Source organism: Poecilia formosa, unplaced genomic scaffold, assembly GCF_000485575.1.
Source record: "Poecilia formosa unplaced genomic scaffold, Poecilia_formosa-5.1.2 Scaffold232, whole genome shotgun sequence".
Lineage (NCBI taxonomy): Eukaryota > Metazoa > Chordata > Actinopteri > Cyprinodontiformes > Poeciliidae > Poecilia > Poecilia formosa.
Window position 1 is genome coordinate 620174 of NW_006800171.1, and position 26504 is coordinate 646677.

Here is a 26504-nt window from a genome sequence, read left to right on the forward strand (position 1 = left end):
GAGACTTACTAACAGACCACTGCCTCCTTTTGATCCTGAAACAGCAGCTGTGAAGTTATACAAGGTATTAAAGTGCATAACAGTATGTAAGTGAAGCATAAATCACAGAAAATATGCAAAGGGTTCTAGATTATGTTTTTTTTATACCACTTACCACTTTTACAACTTAGTCCAAAATTGCCTTGAAAAACGTATGATTGGTTTTACCAGTTAACCAAACTGTGAAACAGATTGGTGGATAAGAAGTTTACTGACTAACTGAAAAGATAAAATGAAAGAAAAATAAAAGGGTTTTGGAGTAACCTAGTCAAAAGGACTTAGAACCAGTTGAGATAATGTGAAGTGGCTTCAACATAACGTTGGTGCTCAAAAACCACCAACGTGGTTGAAATAAAACACTTCTGTAAGGAAGCGGAATGAAAATTCCTCAACGGCAACATGAAAGTCTTAGAGCCATTTATTCAAATTGCTTGATTGCAGTTGGTGCCAAAAAAGGTATATATGTGTCCCTGAAAACCTTTAACAGTGGTGCCACCTTTGCAGATGACAAAACTGTTATTTGGTCTGATCCAGGACACTGACGAGTCTGCAGAGACAGGAGGTGGATGAGCTGGTCTACTGGTGTGGTCAGAACCAGCTGAAGCTTAACCCACACAAGACACAAGTAGAGATGGTGGCAGACTTCCAGAGAACGCCCCCAACACTCCCTCCTCTTAGCCTCCTCAGCAACACTGTGTCTACGGTGAATTACTTCGGGTTCCTACGAACTACCTGACATGGTCCTCACACCTGGAAGAAGGCCCGTCTGAGAAGGCGCCTTATGTGGCAACTAACTGGCCACAGGAGTTGCTGGCACTACTGCTTTTTGCAAAGGTAAGATACCACATGGACATTTCCTTAACTCAGAGTATATTCATAAACAATTAAAGTCCCCAGATGAATATTGTGCATATTTGCACAAATTAAAGCTTTTCTTGTTTTGTAAAAAAAAAAAAATACTGTATATATTTAAATGTACAAGAATACATACTACGGCATATCAAATATCTTCTTTGAGAGAGAAAGCAAAAGGACAATAACATAACTGAAATCAAACTAATTGTGCGCACAAACTTGGAGAATAAAGCTGATACTGAACAAAACAGAGAACTATCGTCGCCTTAATGTGAAGCTTTGAAATTGCCACCAGAGGGCGGTGCACTGCCACAGAAGGAAAGTGTCCTTCAAATTCAAAACATCCCAAAGTTCTGCTGTTGGTTTATTGAATAATGACTTTCTCAAATACGTCAGAAATGGCAGAGAAGCTGAAGTAGATATGGGTGGAACAAGAACAGTTATTACATAAATATGATCTCAATATATTTCCATGAACTGTCTATTTCTAACTCCTAAGTCAACACAACATATGTGCTATAAATGGTCTGGTGATCTATTTACATCTAACTGTTCCCATTAAGACCATGACTTACACACATTGTTTCTTCCCACATTAACATAGCAACTGAACCACCACTGGCACAACAAACAGGCTGGGACTTCTTGGTCTTATCAGCATGTCCTTTTACTCTGGACAGTTTCCAATCTAAACTTTTCTGTTCTCTAACCACACTTCATCGTTCTTCCACTGGGTCTGGAAGCACAGGCTTGCAAACTTGCAGCTAATATAGTTCTGGGGCAGAACAGAGTAAAAGTATCATGGATAATTAATCTTTCAATACAACATCAAGCGGCCTGTTTGTGCAAGACTCGCTGCCTGCCCCCTCTCCATCACGCCATTCCTGCCTAATCACCTCCACCCTCCATCAATCAGCATGGCAGAGTGCTTTGTTTCTCAAGAAGGACATTTCCTTATGATGGCCTAATTGCCACTAATAAAGCAACAGTGCTCTTTGGATGTCCATTCCATTGTTCTCTGTGGCATTGTGGAAAATATGCATTTACTTTGATGGAGCACTCTCAGTTGCTCCATCAAAGTCCCTGCTTATTTTATATTTTATTTTTATGTTAGCAGTAGTAAATTTAGTTTGTATCTTCTTTGTGCTTAGCAACTTCTATGTTGGGGTAAGTTGGAAAATTCATTAACACTGACATGGAAAAAGGTCAAATCCAGCTCAGGCGGAGTAATGGATTGGCTTAACTCAACATCCAAAAACTGAAAATGAGCCAAGAAAGTACACAGTGAAACAGTTACATCAGTGTTAAAACAGATTCCTCCTCAGGTGTTCACTACTCTGAGCATTTTGATGGAAAGTTGTTTCTATCTATCTGGCTGCCACAATTTTTAAGAAGTATAAGAAGAAACTTTTGAGCAGAAGCACAATTTCACTGTGACATTTTGGAAAAGCAACTAAAAAATGTTAGCTGAAAAAGGAAACAAAACGCATTGTATATTTTGTAATTTTGTTGCAAAAAAAAACATTCCTGGATTAACGGGGGTTGCAGAAATTACTCTTTCCAGGAGTTTTCTTGTTTTCTCAACACCGTAATCAAATTGAGTTGCATAGCACATTTAAAAACAACCAAAATAACCTAAATGTTTACACTTCTGCCAAACAAGCAATAAAATATATCATGCAGAATAAAACTATGAGTAAAATACAGTAATGCACAATGAGATATTCATAAACACTTTAGCGTCTCATGCGCCACTAAAGTTGGGCTGAAGAAAACAGATGAGTTGTGTTTATATTTCCTTCTTCTAGTTAACCTTCCAATCTTAAACAAATACATTGAGTGTTCAATGGTTAATCTTTATTACATATTAACAGTTTACTGTCACTTTTATATGGCAAAGGTAGTGGCGTAAAAACAGAACAGAAACAATGATGTGAAATGAGTTTCTGCAATTCACTTTAGTTTAGCCTACAGACGGTTAGAAACTTTGAATCAAAAGGAGGTTGGAACATAAGAGACTATGTATAAGCAATACTTTCTATGGAAAATATCTCTCTTGAGCAACCAACAACAACGTCTCCATCGAGTAGCTTCAACCCCCCCTTGAGCCACCCTCGGCTGTATTGAAAGGGGCGGTCTGGAAAGATTAAGCGGCTCCTGCGGTGTTGTGTAGTAGGCTATGTGCGTGTGTGTGTGTGTGTGTGTGTGTGTGTGTGTGTGTGCGTACTGCGTAAGTGTACGAGAGAGGAAGAGAGAGAGAGAGAGAGGAAGAGAGAGAGAGAGAGAGAGAGAGAGCGCTTCTAAGTGCTTTCGGTTAGACCGTTAGCTTATTGTGAGTTTGTTTCATCAGTGTGAGCATTTTACACGGACAAATACCATCAACCAGCCGACATGGGGAAGGTAGAAGGAGGAATGAAATGTGTGAAGTACCTTTTGTTCGTCTTCAACTTTATATTCTGGGTGAGTGCCTATCGCTTATTTGCTGTGCTGCGGGATGAAAGAGATGCGAGTTGAGCAAGTGCAACAGTGCAGAATAGTTGCTGCTCCCCTTAAGCATCCGATAGTCAGAGTTTTGGCTTTGCCTAGCTTATGCTTTGTGAAATTGCCCTGCGCGGCGCAGGAAGGGTGACAGTCTAGAGGTTTTTTTTTTTTTTTTTTTGGTTTTGGCTCACCGGGCACAAATCAGATTTTCCACAGAGGAAAAGAAAAAAAACCCGCCCTCCTTTTCCCCGGGAAGCGTGTTTTTGAAAGGAAGGCTGAATGAAAAGCCAGAGAGAGGGAGAGAGAGACTGACAGGGCATGGAAAACAAACTGCTGGGCTTCCGCGCCACGTTGCTTCATTAACAAACTCCGCGAAGGTCTAATGAAGTGACTGTGCCACCGCAACACTTGCCCTTTTCAATGTTTTGGAAACAACAGTTCTTGGGCTCTCAGGTGGAGGGCGCACTTAATTACGTTATCAAAAACAGGTGCGTTTCTTAAATAAAGACAAGGTCGCATGGTCGTCCTCTCAGATAATATTAAAATGTTCAGTCTGTCGTTAATAATGTCCTGCATTGACGTTCATTTATATCACATTTCATTTCAGCAATAAAGACATTCAGTGTTTTAAATGTTAAAAACACATAATAGACAAACATTGCACAAGTAAAAGACAAGAAATAGGAAGCTACAATACAGACTATTAGCCTGTTTCTCTTTACATGAATCAAAGGCAACTCTAAACAAATACAGCATTAATTTAAAAGGTTTCAGCATTTTTAAATTTTTTCTGGAGGATGTTGGTAAGTTTGTTCCAGATTAGAGGAACATATAAACTATTGCTTCTACACTTCACCATGTTTTGTTCTGACTCTGGGGATGCGGAGTCGACTCGAATCAGAAGAAATGAGTGGTACTTCTACTTTACCTAAATCTACTTCTGGTTTTATTTACATCGATATGTTTCTTCTTAGTGGACTCAATACTATCTTTCAGAATTTGCCTGTCTAGAGTCCTGACTTGAATCTGAGCTCATCACCAAACATAAATCATCAAAATACCAGTGGAAAAAATGCATGAAAGGTATTGCTGCAAAAACTTCCTTATTTATGTTTGGTGATGTTTGTGTGTACTGCTGTTTCCTCCTGATCAAGAGACATCTTTTTGTGTTTGTGTGGAGAAGTCCTCTAATGTGCATCTGCTGAGTGGTTGAAGGGCTGAAAGCACTCTGAATGAATCCATTGTGACAAAAGGACAATAGCATAATTTCAATGGGATGCGTCAGCTCTGCTAAGCAGCAGCACCTGTCAGAGACATGAATGCAGCAGTCTTTAGGGTCCCAGCTGTCGTTCCACTGACTTCTCTTATCCCCATGCGGAGCTATCTTTGGTTTATCATGTCCGAGTGTGGATGTCGGCAGCAGCCTGCTGGGAGAAATAGAAAACAAACTAATGTCAGATGTAAAAAGTAGGATTCGTAGCAATGCAAATTCACAGGGATAAGAACGGTGAAGGAGAGAGAGGGGAAAAAGAAGGTCAATAGGAGATTGAGAGGGATTTTTATGTGGGTGTTTGTGCGCTCACAGAGAAAACACGGACAGTTGGCCGGAATTTGACCCAGATACAGATAAAACAGATCAGTATGATAACAGAGTTACATTCCATAGAGGCATGTTGTGCTTTATTACTAGTGATTGACCATTGACATCGTTAACTTTTTCAATATTGTTGGCAGAATATTCTTCAAAAAAATAAAAAATAAAAACTCTTTTTCAACAAGATAATTTGTACTGTTGCCCAACAATGGGTCCTGATTGTCATTTACAGCTTAATCCATTTTATCAGGAAGTAAAAAATTGCTATGTCATCAGCGCCTCAGTTAGCATTTTTTAAGTGAGTTTCCTCAAAAATATATATAGAATTGTTTTTTCTTCCCAGTGAATTTGACTACAACGAGACAAAATAAAGCATGACTCTATTCTTGGATTAATTCAAACATGGATCTGGCGCACACTAAACATAGGTTTTATACTATAAACAAGAATGCGGTCCATGCACATGTTTCCAGCTTCAGCTTTGCACAACTTCTTTAATTGTAATTCTGCACAATATTCTGTTCTTTAGCTTATGTCGCCCGGAAAGTTCACTATTTTATACGGGAGCTCTGCTGACATTTTTATGTTGTTTTCAAACATCAGTGTGCTAGGGTTGTTACAGCTAGCATGTGATGTCGAATGGCATTTTAATTTTTCACTCTGTGCGCCTTGTAAGGAAAGTGCCTCCAGACAACACTTTTGTGTTTACTTTGGAGGCGGCGATGTTTTTGTTTTTTTTTTTTGTTTTGTTTTGTTTTGTTTTGTTTTTCTGGCTGATGGTGGTAAGCTAGCCACAGCTGCCCTGGGGCAGTCAGACAGAGGCGAGGCTGACGTGCACCAGTGCTACCAGGCCCTCTGACCATCACCAGCTGGTAAGGCAAGTGAAGCATCTTGTCCAAAACTGAGACAGACGGAGTTTGAATGGATGGATAGGTTATTGATTTTTAGGGGTAAAAATAAAAGAAATTCACACAAGATGACCCCTGGTGGAAAATCATGTCCTTCTTCCAATTTCTGTGTTAATCATCATCAGCAAGACAAAAAAGTCGAATTTGGTCTTGACCCCTCTCCTGTTAGCTTCAGCCTACTATTCGTGATTTGTGATATCAAGAACAGTTTGTGCTACAAATAAGATATGAACCTTTTATAAAACTTTGTAAAAGAAACTCGCATTGAAAATTTGTAACTACGCCTTTAAAAAACTTTATTGTCCAGAAAAGTCGCAGTCGGCATAATTTTTTGTGTTTATCAAAAGGGATTTGGGTGACTGAAGAAAACTGAGAATACAATAAATATCTGCATAAGCCACAAATCGTCTAAAATAATCTCTTCTGCTATCTTGTGTGTTTTAATTCCACCACTGTTTTCACTTAGTTTACATTTTCCCACCTGCACATGACTGAAGCATGTACAGTGCCCCCATTTATCTGCAGCTACACCGTTTCTGGTTGGGGAGGTGATAAGATGTTTGTGATGCGAGTTGAAGGGAAATTCTGATTTTTCTCAAACTTCCTTGCGAGAGTTTGTGGAAAGTAAAAGTCAGACAAGCTGTTATTCGGAAAGCTGTTAACTAATCAAACATTCAAAACAAGGGCAACTCAGAGGTGAAGGTCGCCAGTGTTTGGTCAATGATTACCTTCACAGAACCTCTAACGTTGCTGCTATGACCTTATAAAAATCACACTGCTGTGGTGTTGTGAGATTTCTCTTAAGAGCGGCAATAAAAATTGCAAAACAAACCAGATCTGTTTTCTAGTTGGACTGTTTTGGTTTTACGCCTTGCTATGACTGCTCACCTTTTTATTGATTCCCTTAGTCAAAAATTAAACCTGTGTGATTAACAAGTCAAGGACATCTCATCTGTTCATTATGCTCAAAAGCTGCAGAAGAAGCTTTCTCCAAATTAACCCACAGTAAATCGTCAGTGTGATTTCTAATGTGAATGTCAACTGTTTTTTAAGTATACATACATATATTTTTCATTCATCTTGCACCTGTGGAATTAATTAAATAACTCAGAAAGTAATTGGGGAAAATATCAGAAAAAACATGCATTCCTCTTAAGGAACACATGCATCATTAAATTATCCATAATTTAATTCATAATGAAAACTACAGTTTTTTCTGACCATTTCATAGAGCTATTTTTTTTGCTACTAATTTAGCTATTGTCCCTTAGTATGCTATATGTGAAGCAGAGAGAGACTGGTGTGGCTTGACATTGTTGCCTCTGGTCAAACGACAGAGTTATTCAAAGTGAAAGATATGGTTTGTGTGTGTTTGTAAGTCCAGACACAATGAAAGGTGTCACTCTGGACACTAACACACCGAGTGTTTGATTCTGCAAAGTTCATTGATGTGAGAAAGCTTACAGTGAGATGATGCCATTCTCGCTCTGTTTAGACAGCGATAAAGGGCAAATGTGAGCAACAGCTGTGTACTAAAATCTCCTTCTCAGTGGCATTGCTATACGAACGCTGTGTAATGTTATAAATTACAATCAAGTTGCTATGTTACCTTTAGTTGTTATAAACTGTGTATATCAAACATGACTTAAAATAAATCTAACGTCACGATTTGATACCTTGACGATTGGCCCGTTTGTCTTTAAATAATTGTGCCTTCAGCAAGTCTTCACACCAATGCTCCATTATGCCATTTACAACCATTCTTTGGAGACTTGAGTTTCCACGAGGTGTTTGCTAATTAGTGCTGCCACTAGCCTGATGGAGCTGAGTGGTGAAGGCATGGAGCAGGATTATCTGTAGGATGGAAGACTGCAGCTCCAACGAGGAGCTTCGGGCGAATAGGTGGCACTTTGTATGAGCAAGTGTTTAGGCACCCCCAAATGACAGCCATGGGAGATTGAAAGATTTCACAAACATGCATGAAAACAATCAAAGCAACACTCCTTGTATGTTTTTGATGACGGGATAACATTATAACATGATGTAAAACTAAAAAAAGTTGATTTTACATCAGTCTGGCCAGACCACCTTAAGGACAAAGGAAGCATTGTATCTTCTGGTTAAAATTCATTCCTCCAAGGAAATCTGAGTAAAGGTTTATTCAAGGGGGAAAAACACAAAATGACAGCAGCCATAATCACTGTAAAGGATGGTGGCTCAGGTCTCCTGCTGTGGGGATGTTTCTCATTCTCTGGTCTCAGGTTTTATGCTGCCTACCAGCAATCACAACTCGGTATGAATACATCTCAAGAGGCTAAGTTGCCTAATGCTGAAGATGAAATGCGGTTGAAATTAGTATTTTAACAAGACAGCGACCCCAAACGCACCAGGAAGTGTCTTGGTTCTAGACTAATACAATTAACATTATGGAGAGGCTTGTCTAAACCCTGGATTACAGAGGAATTGTGCAACACAGTTACTGAGTAGGAATACCTGTTTACAGGTGTCGGAAGTTTCGTCATTTGCTGTTGAATGATAACAAAATAGATTTTTTTAAATGTTTGCTTTTGGATAAATGCACATATTGTGTGGAAATAAAAGCTGCCTATAGTATTTTTAGTATTATTTGCTTTTTTTTTTTTACAACACTTATTTTGAACACAACTGAAGTCTCAATCATTGAAAAACGTGTAATAGGACATTATGAAATCGTCCACTTCCCGTTTGATTCAGAACTGTGCAAAGTTAAACCTGGCACCAAGTTAATAAACAGCTAAAAGGTTTATGCTAGAACATCTGACTCTCCTGCTGTTTTTCATTCTGAAATTATGTTTTGTTTGCCGATTGCAGTTGATGCTGTCGCAATAGTGACAGCATGAACTTGGCCCATCAAATTAACATAAATTGGATTGCCGACTGTGTGCACTCACTGACATTATAATTATTGCTGAAGACAAACGCAGCCCTCCAAACAGGCACGGCTACGTGGTGGAAACCAGTGTGAGCCTTTGCCCTGCCTGTCACCGGGTACAATTGGATTTACTCCCACCCCCATAATTATCTCCTCTATTTACATTCTCCATCTGCCCATCATTTTTTAATATGCCGCTATGTTGGTTTCCCCAGACATGTGTGAGACATAGGACTATTTTTGACAAGCTTAAATCGCTCACTAATTACTGCTAGATTTTGAAAAGATGTTTACAGTCATGTTGCTTTAATATACAGTAAAGCTTGTTTCTTTTTCTTGTTTTTTTTCCAGACTTTGTGCCACAGATTGTTTCTGACCAAGACCACAGTCCTGTCTCAACCCCCACCCATGTTCTCATGGAAATTCCCCTCACAACAAAACAATCTCTAGCTGCCACATTAAAACCAGTTCTTTAAGTCGTGAAGAAAACTTCAATAAAGCTTCAACAGAGAGATTTTTATCTCCTCCTTGTAATATTCCGACATACAAGGGTTTTGGTACAGAAAAGTGCTTGTGTCTGCAGGCAAAGAAAAAAAAAAGGATGATGGGCTCTGTAATGACTTTCTGTTTTTTTTTCTATCTTCCTTCCATTTTCATATATTCTCTTTCATTGTGTCTTTCTCTTTCGCTCCCATTGTGTAATAAAGCGTGCAGTCAGAGAGCGAGACAGTGGGTTTTTGTCCTCTGGGGAGATTGGGAGGGAGGGGCTGAAGTGAGGTGGGGTAGACGAAGGGGGATTCACGGTGTTGTCAGGGGCTGGAGGGAGGGGTACGCGAGGTCAAAGTGGAGTGGAGCAGAGAGGCCTGATAGCAGATCGGGTGTTAATGGGACCTCTGGGATACTCGGGCTCCTGAGTGCCAGAGTTGGGGATGCTTTTAGTAAATCACTTCTTCTGCTGTTGAAAAAGCTTTTAACAGTAATTGCAATTACATCAGCTTGTGTTCGGTGTTTTCACCAAGCATGCACCGACCACTTCCCCTAAATAAAAAAAAACGACAATCTGCAATATCTTTGGAACACTTCATCGACGTCAGGTGTTATTGTGCAAACCAGACTCTATCTGTAGACTAATCCAACATGCTCAGTAAATCTACAGATCCTCAGTATTTGCTTCACTGTGCTTTATCACTTTGGACCTGATAATCCTGAAGCCCCAAGAGCTCAGCCTACTCATACATCACCCTGCATGACACTAAATCCTCAGTTTGGGAGGACCGGCTTCCCAACACCTGTCCTATTCTGATGCTTTACAACTAAGCTACTGGCTTTACTTCAGAAAAATGCTGTGAAATATAACCTGTGGGTCTGGACTAGCAGCAGGGAAAGAATTGTAGACAGAAAAAGATGAAAGACATGAGACAAAACAAAGACAAACTTAAATTGCAGGACCCAACCAAGATAGGTTATACTGAGTAAACAAGAGATTTCAAAGTAAAATAAATTTGGTAGAGGTTTTCTTGACTTTGTTTCTCCTAAATATATTAACAGAGCTGGAAGACTGCCAAGCCAGCCATCACACAAACAGCGGTTTACCTAAATTCTGTATCTGGGACACAGACTTATCATGTGAGAGCTGCTTCTGAATACTCTCCATTTACAGTAATTTTGTAAGCAAGTTATCTCACTGTGCACAAAAAAGGCAACGTGTTGTTAGGACGTTTAGCTTGAAGGCTTTTTTCTTTTTAGACTGAATTATCCTCTGGGTACATTGATTAAGTCATTACTAAAACCTCACGATAATGGTCTGTCAGAAGTGCATCTAAAGAGGCTGCTGGAAATTTCTCAGATTGATGAAAACATCCTTTGACAATTGGATAATGTACTGCAAGTACATTTCCGATCAGTCACACTATGGAGTGAGCAGTATCCGATGGAGAATTTGATCAAGGAAAATATAAGATACATTTCTAGGCAAGCTGGATAGTCTGTAATGGGCTTCTGGTGAGACACCAATGAAATCATCTTCTCTATATTAGGAAACTGGAGATTACTGTTTTTGGAGTTTGCTGTTTACAGGATTCCACTTGGGCTGGTCCCTGTTTATTTGAAGGATCTTTCACTAAACACACTTCTTCAAGAGGAATCAGGTCTATGATTCAGATCATCTTGAACTCAACACAAAATAAGCATAAACAAATCAGGGCTGGAGTTTTGTAGTGTCTGAAGCCATTCTGTGATGCACATAAATGCTTTAAAAAGTATTTTTGAAAACTCTTACTAAACTGATTGACTTTAATTTTTAAAAGTTTGACAACCTGATTTAAACTTGTCTTTTTTGTGTTTAAAATATTGTGTTAATTTGGTAATTCTATTTCTTTTTCATAATTCAATCTATGTAGTTGATTGTTTCATTGATATGACATGTTCTTCCTGCTGCCTGTGGTTGCCAGCGTTGTCAGAGTTGTACATCTACAATACAAGTGTCAAAACATTTTGTTAAAACTTTTAAGTTGAAAGTATCTGTGGAACACTTTTTAATACAAAAACATCATTTAATAAAGTGAATAAACAATATTTTTAACAGAAAAGTAGTTGTTCTGTAGAAAATGGGTCTATAAATATCTTAAACATAAAAATGGTTGAGTGTTTTTGTTGCTGGATGTTTGTGGTCTCATTTATTATCGAATGCAAATAGCAAGGCTAACAAAAGTTGAACAGTTTGGGCTTTACTGATTATGGACATCTTAATTTGCCTGTATTTTTTATGAACAGCCTGGGGTCAGTGAAAAAAATACCCTTCTCATTTATTTATCTATTTACTTTCTTTATGTATCTACATAAACCAGATTTATCCAATTCTCAATTATATTTAAACACATTACAACTCTCACTTGGCCATGAGCTCATAGAGTCTCACAGCAAGAATAAAATACCACAGTTTCAGAATAGCATACAATTTACATAAATATTTAAGCTAATATGAATGATGTAATCTAATTGCTCTTTAAAACATGAAAACATGAATTATTGATGTGTCTATACCTATTTGCACTTTAATAATAGAAGTAAGACAAATGCAGAATTAAACAAAGCCTTCCTTTGGGTCAGCTGACGAGCAGTGTGCGGCAGCAAGCAGTCAAGAGTCCAGCGCTACTCTTTTCTTTCGGTATAAACTGGTCACCTCGGGACTTTCCCTGGCATCTTAATTTAGAGTTTAAAACCTGGGAAAGGTGTGGTGGAAAATGTTAGAGGTTTTAAAACTGGCTTTTGGTGTACCTTATTACCTGTAACCTGTACTCGCCTACTCTCCATGCAGTCATAACTCTGTTCCTATAAAATATAATGACTAGACCAAGTGGACTAGTGAAAAAACAATTTTAAGAGAAGTAGGAAAAAAGGTCTTTGCAGGGCTAATGATACAAAAATAACACGTATACTCATGGATGTGCTTCATATGAATATAAACCCATTTATTTGCGAGTGGCAATTAGTTTTTAACTTTAATTTCAAGTGTGTTACCATAACACAATGTGTTAATATACAGGAAATGCTTAAAGAACACATGGAAAACCTCTTTTTTTTTATGAGGATATATTTAAAATGTAATACAACATATAGAGATAATATATAGAACAAGACTGTGTCAATCTTTTTCTGCAGTTGCAATAGATGTCTTTGTGTTTCATTTTGTCTTTCAGTTAATGGGATCATTTGTTCTGGCAGTGGGACTTTGGCTGCGTTTTGACCCAGAGACTGTTTCTCTTCTTAGTGGCAGCAAGGCTCCAGATACCTTTTTCCTCGGTAAGTGCCAGACCAAACCCTAGCTTATCTAGACACCTTGTAATAAAGGGTAATTTATAAAAAAAAAAAATACAATTTATTGTTTAATGTCACCCTAATATGAAATACATGGCAAGTGGCATGTATGTATACATGCATTGCATGTATACATACATGCAATGCATGTATGTATTGCATGTATGCAATACATGCAATACATGTATTGCATACATGTATACATAAGTTGTATACATACAACTTATGTATACAAGTTGCGCGATGAGAGCGCGCAACTTGTATACATACATACAAGTGGCATGTATGTATACATGCATTGCATGTATACATACATGCCACTTGCCATGTATGAAATACAGTGGTCAGATGAAACCAAAATTTAAACTTTTTGGCCTAAATGCAAACCTCAAGCTAAGATCACCCGTGGCCCTTAACGTACCATGTCCAAGATGAAACTTGGTAGTGGCAGTATCATGCTGTGGGGAAGCTTATCAGAGGTGTTGGGTAAAAAACTGGATTTAAATACAGGACAATTTTGGAAGAAAACTTGGAAGGGACTGGAAAAGAATTCAAAATGTGGTGGAAGTTACCCTTTCCTCAAGATAGTGACCCTAAACATATAGCCAGATAAAAAAATGTAATGATTATGAGGCTTATTCATATGCTAAAACATCCCAGACCCAGAGTAGCCCTTGTTGAAAATCTGGGATAAACACACAGTTTAGATTTGATACTAAAAAAAATCTGTACAAATGTCACACTTTTGCAGCTATAAAACTTTTCTTACAGCTGCAAAAGTACAGTTAAACTTTTGCAGCTCTAACAGATTCTTCATATTTTTATTTGTAAATAAAAGAAAATCTAAGACAATGGGGCAATTACTTTCCTCCGACCTTGAATTTATTCACATTCTTTTATTCGAGTTATGCGTGTCTGTCACATAAAATTCTTAAAGATTGACATTTGTGGTTGTAGCATGTCAAAGTGTGGAGAAGCTAATTGGATAAATGCTTCTGCCAGGCTTTCTATTGCATCATTCCACACCCAACTCATCAAATCACACCTACAACTTTCCAAATAAGTTTTCTTTTTTTCATTGGTCATCACAATCTGTTTTTTCCATGCACCAACATGCTTTCCAACATTTTAGAATATTAAACTTTTATGCAAAAGATGAGTGTGTAACCAGAGAGAGAGAGAGAGAGACACACACACACTGAGAATCCATGAGGGAAACCACAGGCCTGCACACCACCTTTCAAGTTGTCTCTGCCCAGACGGAAAGAAGGAGACAGACGGCAGAACAGCCACTGTAAAATACCCATGGAAAAAATCTTTGAAGCAAAGCAAAGCTGGAGGAAGTAAGAAACGAAGACAGAAATGTAATGAAAAAGTGCAAAAAGTAATAGAGAAATAGGTGGCTTGTTTAGATTGGTTATAGATTAGAAAAAATAACTCAAATTTAATTTACATTTTGCATAAACTCTCAAAAATATCAGTAATTTCAGCAGTCTAAAAAGAATAGATTCTTCTTTTCTTGACTCATACTTTACATTTGTTAGTCGTAGACCAGTGACTTAGTGAGAAATACGTTTGTACAAAATGGTAAAGGTGTGCCCTTGAGAAAAGCCTAAGCAATTCAGTGTAAGATGCATGGCTGTGATTATGTTTTCCTAGATTGTAGTGCTTAATCCAGTTTGGACAGGGAGTGGGCTGTTCTCGCTGGTACAGATGAGAGCGCGCAACTGTTGCCATGCCTCATTGCATCACCGTTAAACTCCCCATGGGCTCTTCTTCTTTCTCATGCCATAAAGTTACAATGGAAATCGATTTTTAAAAATGTGAAAAAAGCTAAATTACTTTGGTGTTTTTCTGTACGTTGAGAAAAAGGCTGAATCATTTCTGATTAGACAGAGGAAGTCAAGAAAGGACTCAGCCTATTTTCTGTTTGCCTCACAACAGACTAAACTAATCTTGTTAGGTTTCTCCATGCATACATATCTATGATGTTTATATATTGTTTTTTTTTTTGTTTCCTTTTTGTAATAGTAGATCCTTCAAAATCATGGCACCAAAGGGAAACCTCCCAGGCTAAACTTCCAACAAATTATAACATATGTAAGGACACGGAAAGAGTGCTCCAATTGAACAAATCCTAAAAAGGCAACTTGGAGAGCAGCAACATTAATAGTAAATGACAGCTTCAAAGTCTGGTTCAGATCTTGGAAACAGAAGTACTGACAGCATTAGCTCAGATCCTTAGCTGTCTGCTGCCATCTGCTGTTTATGTTGGTAAATGCAGCTACTACATGAATGAGGTGGAAGATTGTTGAATATGTAGCTAAAGTTTGGTAGGTGATTAAAACCATCGAAAGTCTAATGGCGATGAGCTGAGAATTATTTTTGATCTTAGTCATTTATTATTTGGAGACTGAGTTAAATGTAAACAAACTTACTGGATAACATAGCCATTAGCCAGTGCATCTAGCAACAAAACAGTTTTTTCCAGCTGATATGGCTGATTGTAGCATTGCTACTTTATCCCTTCTAGCTTAATATTTAGTCTGATGTTAACAGCACAATTTGTTTTATGCCTGTAAATATGCATGGAACATTCTTGTGAGTGTGAACAAGGAAGCAAACAAATCACACCTGGCCAGCAAATTATGTCTTTTGCATCTTGACTAGTTAGTGTCGTATATGTTAGGGGTTAGCACTTTCTCCATCCAGCTCAAAAATCTAACTAAATAATTGTTTATGCTATGCCTATATTTTAGATATATTGTCATGTTATTTGCTTTTGGTCATGTGTATTTATGTTGTAGTAAAAGAAAAAGCTTGAACACTTTAAGTCGCATTGTTTCTTCCTCATTCTGATGATTGGTTTGAGCTTCAGCAAGTCTTCTTCATCGCATGGCTACAGACATTGAGTTGATGCTATGTCATTGCTTGCTTGTGCCCAACTAAAATAGCCAGTGAGTGTGTATTGATATATTCCATTCATATAATAAAGTGGTGTTGAAATAGTTTTATTCTTCAAAACTAAAAGTCTTGTTTATGTGTTAGCATTACCATTCCTTATTTCCCTGTCTTTGCAGGTGTGTACATACTAATTGGTGCCGGCAGTCTGATAATGCTTGTTGGATTCTTTGGTTGTTGTGGAGCTGTTAGAGAGTCTCAGTGCCTGCTGGGTTCAGTGAGTGCAAATCCATAATTATTATTGTTTATCACATGTTTGTGTTAGGAAAACCATTATTTAAGGATTTGTCTTTTCTTTTAGTTTTTTGCTTGCTTGCTGATCATTTTTGGAGCTGAGGTGGCAGCAGGAGTGTTTGGATTCTTGAATAAAGATAAGGTACCATTTCCTACAGCCTTGGTCACTTCTTTGAGGTTTTCAATCTGTATAACCCTTCTCTTCTCTCATATAGATAATTGAAGATGTGCAGAGCTTCTACTCAGAAGCTTACCTTGAAAACAGCAACAGCACAATGATCTTGTCCTACCAGAAAGTGGTAAGTTTTCAAACAACCATGTGTTTAAGTTACGTTTTCATTACTTCATTGGAAGTTTGAAAGTGTCTCTCTTGTGTTATACGTCTTATTTTTTTAGTTGAACTGTTGTGGAACCAAATCGAACCCTTGTGATGCTGAACCCGAGTCTGAAAACAAGGCATGTCATCGGCTTCACAGTCACTAATGAATCAACGAGTCACTAATGAGTAAAGTAACACTACTTTACTGCCCTTATCTGTGCTCTGCAGGATTGTGAGACAAAAATCAAAGACTTTTTCGACAGTAAACTCTTCATCATTGGTTATGTGGGCATTGGCATCGCTGGAGTAATGGTGAGTCACAACACAAGATATGTCAAAAATAGTTTTACAAGCTTCAGATATGACCAGATTTTTTGCTCTCTGGTCCACAGATCATTGGGATGATTTTCAGCATGGTGCTGTGCTGTGCCATTCGCAACAGCAGGGAGGTTATCTGAGATCCATGTTAAATCTACGCTCGCCATTTCCATAAGTTTCAGAAATTCCTTTTCAACTCGGTGCTCTGCTTCCATTTTTTTGATCTGTTTTTTTTATTATTATTATTATCATTATTCGTAGTCACAACCAAATAGAATAATAGCTTTTGTAAACATCTGTTAGGACAGTTTATTTTGACCTTACAATCTCCTAAACAGTTTTTTTCTCTCAACCATTTGGAAATGTTAACCCACATACTGTCACAGCAGTGTCAGTGCTTTTTCACACAATCCTGACACTGACCCCTCGGCTGTGGGAAACTGGAGCCTTGGAGTGCAATTTGAGGTGAAAACAGCTGAGTCTGCTTATGTGTGACACAGAAGCACACACATACTAACACACTAATGCCATGCTATGTGAGACCATAACCTTAGGGAAAAAAAACTAACCTTAAGTCCTGAGTAGTAGTGTCTCAAAAAAGGCGGAGGCACATACTGTACACAGAGTCTGTATACTGCTCACATGGGAGTTTTTCTTCAACAAAACAACCCTTAATTGTAGAAATTGTAAATTTAATTCATTTGGTTTTTCATAAAATCTTTATTGAAACCATTGTTGCTCAATCCAACCCTTTCCTCTGAATTTGAAGCTCAAAAACGGATCTAAACAAAGAAAACAAAAGTGCCGCTACACATTTTCTGAAGGGATTTTAGTGTCTTGCAAAATCAACACAAATTACTGCTAGAGCACTGATCTCTGTGAGAAAATAGACCACCTCTTGTTAATTTATTCTCATTTGGGCAAGCTGTCTTTGTGTTTAAGGCTGTTCGCAAACTTGAAATGTTCAGCTCATTTAATACAACCTCCAGTTTTTTTCCCCCGTTGTTGCGGTTCGTTTCTATAAATATGAACACAACTATTGCACTAGTTTGCAGACCAAGGCAACCGCAACGAGACCGTTTGGAGGAGGTGGTCTTGGTGTGGTGCCAAATAAACTCTAGGGTGAGTTATTTATGGTGTGAACGTCATCAGACCTCAATCTGACACAGACACCAAGTTTACACAGCAAGATTGAGTCGTACTCCTTCCTCTTCCCAGATTAGCTTTGCATTCTGGGCGGCGGTAGAATAAGCAACCTAACACACAAAGACCGTGAATCTTTTGTATGAAAGCAAGAAAACTCAATATAACTTTCAAGATCTTGTCAATCAGTAATCTTCTCAGATAATTTTTTTTTTATCTAGAAACAAAGTAATATGATTAAATTCTCAGTGTTTTCTATTAGCTCAGAAGACTTAGTGTCAAAAAATATCCTGGAGGTGCAGATACCCCTTACACCCTTATGCATAGAGAAAATCGATAGATTGTGAAGACAGTCTTTGTTGCTTGTGTTGGAATAGTGAGGAGGTTCAGTTTTGTCTTGATCCAGCCACAGTCTTGGTCCATTGTGAAGGGAACCTAGCACTCAGAAAAACACCCGAAAATACAGGTGAAATACTCATGTGATCGTCCTTCCTAAATATGCAGCAGAATAAAACTACTTTTTCTGAAATATATTTAGAACACAAAGCTTATGAATAGAGATGCTTAAAATAAATGAAAATGCTTCTTTTGTCAAAATGTTTTACCCAGAAAGTTGAACAGAGTGTCCCAGGTGATTAACTGAGAACTTTCATTGTCAGTTTAAAATCTATATCTCATCTCAGTTTAATCTTTTGTGCCTTAAAAATACCTGTCCCAAAACATAAAAAATAAATTTTAAAAAGTCGATGTGTCCCTTCTAATTCATTAAACCAAGTACTGGATGGGATCATCTTGACCAATGTGAAATTGTTTACATTTATGTAGGTTGAACCAAGTCGCTGAATCTGCTGTCGCAGTCATTTGAGTGTCAGGATTCCAACTTGTAAATATGGTTTTTTTTTTGTTTTTTTTGTTGTTTTTTTACTTTTATTTTTTATTAGTTGTAAATTATTTGTGGCAGATGTGGTAGTTATTATTTAACATGTTCTATGTCGATTCATGTTTGGTCTAGATGTACAGTGACAAAGTAATGTCAGTTTTAACAATTCGGAAAGAGAATTAACTCATACAGAACTTATTAATGTGCCTTTGTTTGATCGCAAGCATCATGTGTTTAAAGAGTAAATAAATGTAGCAATGTGTGCATACGTTTGTAGAGATGGACTGCCAATACAGTAGTAGTAGGTTCGATTTGAGAAGTGGTTCAAATGTTGTGCTCCTGAATCTTTCCTCACTTAAACTGGTTAAGGTTTCAAAATTGAAACCTTTCCTTATAGCCATAATAAACCCGTTTTTATACCCACAAGTAAGTTTTCTCACCCAGAATAATCTGCTTATAGTTGGTTGATTAAGGTCAAATACACCTGTTGTTCGTCAAAAGCACTGATCTACTGTGGGTTTTGCTTTTGTTATGTCAGTGAAGAATGAGTCAAATATAAGAACTAAAAGGCTTACGCACTACTGCAGGCTGCCTGTTGGCAGTACGATTCAGGCAACACATAAGAGAGCCACTAAAGTGCCATTTGGTTCAGCAGACTTTTAGTGTTTACTGCAATTCACTCCAAAAGCTGTCGCTGTGTAAATTTGGAGTTGTGACAAAATGTGAACCTTTAAAAGTAAAACTATGCACAAGCTCATAGATGGTAGTCCATTTTAGTCAAATGTCAGGCTTCTCAGGAATGCAGTTGTCTGAGGTTTAATAAAGGTTTTACACAATCTCTTACGTCTTCTCACTGCCAGTTTGTCTTTAAAATCTGGTTTTGTGTGATCTATACATTATTAAAGCTATCTACCTATTTTTCTGTAAAGGTCTGTTAAAAACTATTTATAATATAGTGTATTTATAAATAGTTTTTAGCATTACCCCAACCAAACCCAGGTATTAAGAAGTCCAAATTATGCACAAAATCCTTGAGTTTATCTATTTGAGAGAAAATGCATTGATAAAAATTTGTCAAAAGTTAAATCTTCATTCAGCTAACCATGACTACTCCTTGAGTAGTCATATTTTATGCATGTTTGCATTACATTCATGTTTCTGTCCTTAATCATTGAAATTTATTTGCATGATTACTCTTTGTTAAATAATTGACTCTTAATTTAAAATAATTAGTTCAAATATAATAAACTGAAATGTTAAATTGTGATACAATTTTTATTAGACTGCTCATTTTTTCTATGATGTATGCAATTAAGGGTCCCAGACAAACAAAGTATACCTGTGTAATGATTTTTGTAATTGATGCAAAATTATATTAAAGGGAATTGATTCTTTAAAGTATAATTAGGTAGTCTTCTCTATAGCTGCAGTTAATGATCAACCATTCAGTGGAACAAGTTATCTCCTTTCAGCAGGACTAGCACATGTCCTGTTAACAGCCTTAGCTCTGGATCCATGCAGCTCCTCCAGACTTGCAATGGGACGTTTTTAAGTAAACACAATGAATTGCTAAAGTCCCATCTCCTGTAATAACATAGCTTGTCCCTTCATGTCGATGGCTCACCTCTCTGCACCTGAGTTTCAAGAACAGCTGAAAACTTAGTTGAAGGGATAGTTATGCGTGTAATGCATCCGAGGCTGTAGGACTACCCAAGATAGAATTTCCCAACGCTGCAACATGAGCACTTTCGCTGCCAAAAGCTAAAGTATGCGTGTGGTGCATGCTTAGAGGGTTAGTGTAACACCTATCAGGCTTGCATCCGAAAAAAGGGAATCTACATTTAGCCTCTTGTATATTATGCAATGCTTTACTGTAGAAAACAAACACTGGATTCATAACAATCTGTTTGGCATGTAGACTTTTTATTTATCGCCTTAATGACCTTGAAAAATGCATGTTTCACTTTCAGTTGCACAGATTTTGAGTAGTAAAAATACAGGACACAAGTCACTGCTCTCATCTTTGACATTTAACCGACAATACATTATATCTGCACATGAAATAAACATAACTTTTCAGGCTGAGGTCCTCGGTGCACAGTGAAAGTACTAAGCTGTGACTCTTCTTGAAACAAAAATGTTCCCTGTGTGATTTAGTAAAGGAAAACATTTTGGACAAAGTTCTATTTGAAAGCCCCTTAGAGCCCTTAAAAGTAATCTGGTGAACAGACAGCCCAAATGTTTACTTCTTTGCACGCCTTGACCCCTTAAACAGTCTGTTTTCCTCATCCCTCCTTGTCAGGTTACAGAAAGGGCACCATCGCAGAATTATCTTGTGGCACTTGTATGAAAAAGTTACTCATCTTTAAAAACAAATATACAATATATACAAAGGCCAGTATCAAGCAAGAGACCTTAGCTGCACGTGTGTTTCAGTTTTATGCCTGTGGTCTTTTGAAGCACTGCTCCAAGACATCAAACTATGATTCCCAAGAGACTGCAGCTGATATGATATCCAGGTTAGGCTTACAGTAAGAGTCAAGTGTTGTGGGAGTATATTTAAGGGTAAGGCTAAAGTTTAAACAGGGGGGAGAGGTCTGTGCAAAACATTCATCAAACAACATAGACCCTCAGTGAGGGAAGCAGTAAGCTCCACTGAAGCCCATAGACAAGGAAGTACCAGCTTTAGTCCTTTTAAGACTTAAGCTATAATAGTTAATCAAGCTAAAGGCATGTTGAATAGAATATTTGTGGTCCCTTTAGCGTTGACCTCTAGAACTCTACGAATAAAGAGTCTAGACAGCTGTAGAGAGCTGGGTCCATTGCCCAGAGCATAGCACTGGCAGTTTAATAAGCCTCCGTAAACGTCCAGGGACAGACTGTTTATGCAGAGTAGATATTGTATGGAGTGTACTCCAGCAGAAATTCGCCCACTCCAACACAATACACCACCTGGGCAATGCCAAAGAGTGGGGCAATGACCAACGCCCGGCAACTGGCTCCTTTAAGGAAAGCTCTGGGACCCTCTTTTCTCAGGATTTTTCTGCAATGGGAAGAAAAAGCCAGGATTATTAGAATGTAACTCATCCCAATTTTGATGTGCTATAGAAAGCCCTCTAATAAAGAAATAAGTGCCTGATGCAGTCCACAACTCCATTGTAGGTCTCCTCATTGGATCCTTTCTTGAGCGATTGCAACCTCGTCTTCACCACTGTGGAATACATGCAAAACACATTTTGTTGCAGGGATATATGATTTCCGCATGATCCAAAAAATGTCTGTAAATCTAATCGTTGCTTGCTACTTTCCCAAAATATGTATGCATGCATCTCACCGTCACAAGGGCTGACGGCTACAGCGGCAACGGATCCAGCCAAACATCCGGACATAAAGGACCAATAGAAAGGCACGGATAGATCTTCTGATGAATGCTGACCAAGCTGCTGCAAATGGGCAAAAAGAGGAAAGTACACAACAGAGAATGGGATGTCCCTAAAAAAAGAAAGCAATAAAATAAGTTAGTAATCCAATTAATTACTATAATAACCTATAAAAATAAAAGAAAATGCACAGAAAACTCCAGTCACCTCATCAGTGTGGCCCCAAGGCCCCTGTATAAACCTGCGACCCCTTTGGTCCTCAGCAGCTCCCTAGTTAGCTCTATGGCAGACATACGAATAACCTGAGGTGTAGGGGCGGTGTTGTAGGAACGACTGAGAACAGCACTGGTCCCCCCCATCTTCAGCGTAGTTACAACACTTGGCATTACCCTCTGCTGAGCCACTGGGAGAAATACCAAGCAAAGCATCTTTGTCTTAAGAGAGCAACATTTTAAAGAGGTAATTCAAAGCCGATTGCACAAAGATGGAGGTAAAGATTTATTTTTTACCTATCCTGCCTGCATCTTGCAGCTGGATCTTGAGCATTTCCATTGGTGTGGTGATGATGACTTGGCACATTCCCGCACAACATCCTGCCAGCATCTCTTTGAAAACTGTAAGCCTGCCACTGAGGGTAATGGCATAGGGTTAAAATAACCCAAGAGTGTACAATAATGAAAAAAGAGGAAAATCTGAAATAGTTTTTATTATCACTCACGTGTCATTACTCAACTGGTGGCGAAAAAAGTCATTAGCAGCTAGTTTTATGGCCTTCTCTGGTGTTACCAAGGTAAGATTTACCGCAGCACCTGGGCAAGGGCAGGAGTAATTACAAACTGAAATATATTTTTTAGATGCAGCTATTCTTTATCATTATTCTCCTAAATGACCCAGGAAACAGGAAAAAAATAAAACATTTTCATTCAAGGTCTGCTGATACTCACCTCTGTACATGCCAAAGTACCCTTCAGATTTAACGGTTTTAATGAGGCAGTCCATCCTGAATGAAACATGAGAACCTGATGAGTGAAGGTTGTCAGACGTTTTCTTTTTATGTCACGTCAACACAAAGAGACTGCCGTCTTTCTCTGCACAGTTACTTCTTACATGTTCTTATACATTTGCTGCCCACTGCGCTGGTTCTGCAGGCGGGTCTTGGCCAGGTCTATTGGAAACACACAGGTGACTCCTACCATGCCTGCAATCCCTCCATTGATTAGTTTGGCAGGTAAGCTGTACAAAAACACAAAGGGTGTAAGACCTGGCATTGTCGTTCTACAACTGAATGAGGGAGGATAATGACAAACTTCTAATACTGGACTGAAAGATTTTTGCAATAACAGAAAGATGGATTGTGGGGAGATTTTTCTTTACACTTCTTAAGTGGTATCTATGGGATGTGTCAGGGCTTATTTCAACCACGCTTCTGGGAACCCGGCCACCTAAAAATAACTTGACACATCCTACACACGGGCAAAAGGCCGTCTCAAGGCCTGGACTTTTTATTTACAGGAGTTACTCATCTTAAATAACAAAGTCATATTTGTGTCTACATGCATTCTACGTATCATGCTGGTAAGGTTCATACCTAATCTGCTGTTGCTGGGCCATGGTTTCTTGTTTTTGGCAAGTGCAAAAATTGGTCAGGGTGACAAAGCAGGCCGCAGATGGAGACGAGGCTGGGAGTCCCTGAGAGACACGGAGCAAGGCAAGAGTGGAAAAGAAGAGCAGAGTTATATATAGGGAAGGGAAACTTAGCCCCGCTGGATTTAGGATCAATTTCGCATCTGGCTCCGCCCACATCCCCTGCAGCCAGGAAACTGAGCCAGAGTTGCTTGTAACCTCAGCAAAATTCCCTTCTGACGACACACAGTCTAACTGTGTTAGAATTCACTGAATTTATAGTAACTGGTTTCCCTGATCCAGATTAAAACAAACCCACATAATAAACAACCGAAATACTACTCACAGTTGAAACTAGATGCAGACATGAGTTTTATAAAGATACACATGTGCATTTCTTTCTCACTGTATAGCAACAGATCACACTAAACTCTTCCTCTTTGAGGTCATTTAGAATTACTAGATATCATATATTTGTTAAATGCCAGAAAAATGAGAAAGACAAGCTCCCAAGACCTGTCCACACACAGGCAACCCTTCTTCTCTATATTTTCTACTGTCTGATTATAGGCTGAAACTCTTCACCTCTGCATATGTGTTGTCAGACTATCAGGATCATGGTATTGCCTCTTGAGACTTCGAGACTGCCTCTGTGCTCTTCTGACGAAATTGAGAAGAGCACAGAGTCCCTGCACAAAAAGATATCATTCATGCATGAAGTCAAGGCTGCTTCTTCCAAGACAGAGAACGAACCCTCCAACGCCAAAGCCGGACCTTCCAAGACCGGATGTTTAGAGTTCAAAGGACATCGTTTGTTTGTGTTTTTATTTTTGGTATTTTTTGCAAAAAATGTTACCAAAAGTTCATGGAACAACCACTCAACCAAAACTACATGTTGGTTTTTAGCTAATACTCGTCACAATAGATTTAAGTTGTTAAATCTATTCACATCTACTGATCATTTATTCAAATGACACAAATTTCTTCTTCTTTTTGCGACTCTTTGGATCAAGTGTAAAACAGTCACACCAAAATTAAACTGTATAATTTAACTAGTATAATAACTAAGCAGAAAATATGACTGGGTTCCAAGCCCAACAAGTCTGCCGCCGCTTCTCCATGAATATGTTTGTGTACCTGGTTATCTGTCCCATGTCTTTTTTGTGTTGCCCTGTGATGGACTGGCAAACTGTCCAGGATGTACACTGCCCCTCGCCTAAGTGCACTAATAAATGTGGGTATGTTGGTGTCTTTAAGCCATGAACTTTATTTTGGACTAGAAGGGTTAGTAACCTTGTTGATTTATCTCAATAAGCATGCATCTCACACTGTATCTAAGTAGATCATGGGCAGTGAAACCCTTTGCTGTAGTGCTGATATGAAATATGCAAATTTGTGTCCCCCTAAACTTAACAATGTGTTAAAGTTTTTATGAGTGCACTGAGCATGAAGTCCAACAGAAGCAAAATGATACAATAAAAGTGTCCAGAAATTGTAATGCCCGTTTACAATTATTTATTAATGTGCATACACAATCTAATTTATTGATGCAGCACACGTTCAACACAGGGCTTCGTTGCTGAATCAGTTTCCAATAGGACTACAGAAAACGCTACAGCCATCTAGTACAAATACTACTCAGTCAGCTGGTTAACTGCCATTTGACATGTAGGTGCATTGCTTTTATGAGCAGGTTGTCAGGTTTCCAAAACATTTCAGATTCTGTTTCTCCACACCACCAAGTTTCACAGAGCACTGGTCGTAAGAGTACGGTCTGGGTTTGACACAGTGGTGCGTGCGCGTGTCACAGCGCCTGCAGCTGCAGCAGCGGGCCGCGGGATAATACAACTGTGAGCCGACATCCTGAGGACAGCCAGGAATGAAGACAGCCCGGTACACAAGGGAGATGGGCACACAGCTTCGCTGAATCAGGAAAGCCCTGCCAAAGCTGCCCTTCAGATTGGTATCCTGGAGGACAGGAAGGAAGGATGAGAGGAACAGAGCAGTTTTTGACCAGAGCTTCAAAAATGTTTAAAAAGACTAATATTTCAGAATCTATTCTTTGAATTCTTTCTTTTAATTATCCATCCATCCAACCACTATCTATACTTGGTTATCTCTGAAGATCATAAGGAGGCTGGTGAGTATCTATTGCTCTCATCGGGAGAGAGCCGGGGCACGACATGGACAGGCTACTCGTCAAACACAGGGCAACACAGAGACACGCAGGATAAAAACACACACACACACACACGCACACACACACACACACACACTCGCACACTCGCACTTAATAGTTCTTTTAGAGTAACTAAAAAACCGAAGAGTCAGATATTTCGACTATGGGTGGAATCGTGTGTGTGTAACCGCAGCACGCTGAAGGACACCTATGGGGAGGACCTTACTGGAAAATGACCCTGGGCTGGAATTCAATCCCAGGACCTTCTGACTGCAATGTGACGGTGATGACAACTGTGCCGCCGCCATACAGCCACACTTCAAATAAAAAATACCTTTGCAAAAAAACAGAAACGGTCTGTTCTCACTCACTCTCGTGTAGCAGTAGCCACTGCATATGGTCGTGTTGACAGCCACACACTGGGTACAGTTTTTCTTCTCAAGCCATATGGTGTGATTCATCAGGGTACAGGTGTAGACGGCTCCAACCATTAACGCAAAAAGCAGAGTCCGTCTCAAAATAAACAGAGGCATGCTAGAAAATGCAGATACAGACATAAATGAGCAATCAAGACGCAATCACACGGAAAATGCAAAGCACGAACATAAAGATAAAACATTTGAAAGACGCAGAGCACTTCATCTGAACAGAATTTCTTTGAAATGCATACAGACCTGTTTGTTTAATCTTGGTGAATTGAGCTATCGTTGTTACCACATCAGACATGCAGCGTAAAAAAAAAAAAATAAAAATTAGTCCCTCTGGATGTGCAATCTTTCACGTCTAGAAAAAATAAAAAATACAACGTTTTGCACTGCTGTTTTTCTACTTAATGTCATCTAAGCTCTCTAACTCTTCTCTGC

The 26504-nt window shown here is 38.7% G+C and overlaps 2 protein-coding genes across 2 annotated transcripts; one reads left to right on the forward strand and one right to left on the reverse strand.

Moving 5' to 3' along the window:
• The first annotated feature begins 3155 nt into the window (after window positions 1-3155).
• LOC103149638 (tetraspanin-2-like) lies at window positions 3156-19300 on the forward strand. The gene is made up of 8 exons (XM_007568900.2): window positions 3156-3354; window positions 12487-12589; window positions 15685-15782; window positions 15867-15941; window positions 16015-16098; window positions 16196-16255; window positions 16347-16430; window positions 16511-19300. The coding sequence occupies exons 1-8, from the start codon at window positions 3286-3288 to the stop codon at window positions 16574-16576; spliced, it is 639 nt and encodes a 212-aa protein (XP_007568962.1). The 5' UTR covers window positions 3156-3285; the 3' UTR covers window positions 16577-19300.
• Window positions 19301-20361: 1061 nt separating this feature from the next.
• LOC103149639 (mitochondrial glutamate carrier 1-like) lies at window positions 20362-23570 on the reverse strand. Its single transcript, XM_007568901.2, has 9 exons — window positions 23428-23570; window positions 22947-23072; window positions 22784-22839; window positions 22558-22648; window positions 22349-22467; window positions 22047-22242; window positions 21794-21951; window positions 21595-21670; window positions 20362-21502 (listed from the first exon to the last, which is right to left on the reverse strand). The coding sequence occupies exons 1-9, from the start codon at window positions 23448-23450 to the stop codon at window positions 21343-21345; spliced, it is 1005 nt and encodes a 334-aa protein (XP_007568963.1). The 5' UTR covers window positions 23451-23570; the 3' UTR covers window positions 20362-21342.
• Between the last annotated feature and the right edge of the window lie 2934 nt (window positions 23571-26504).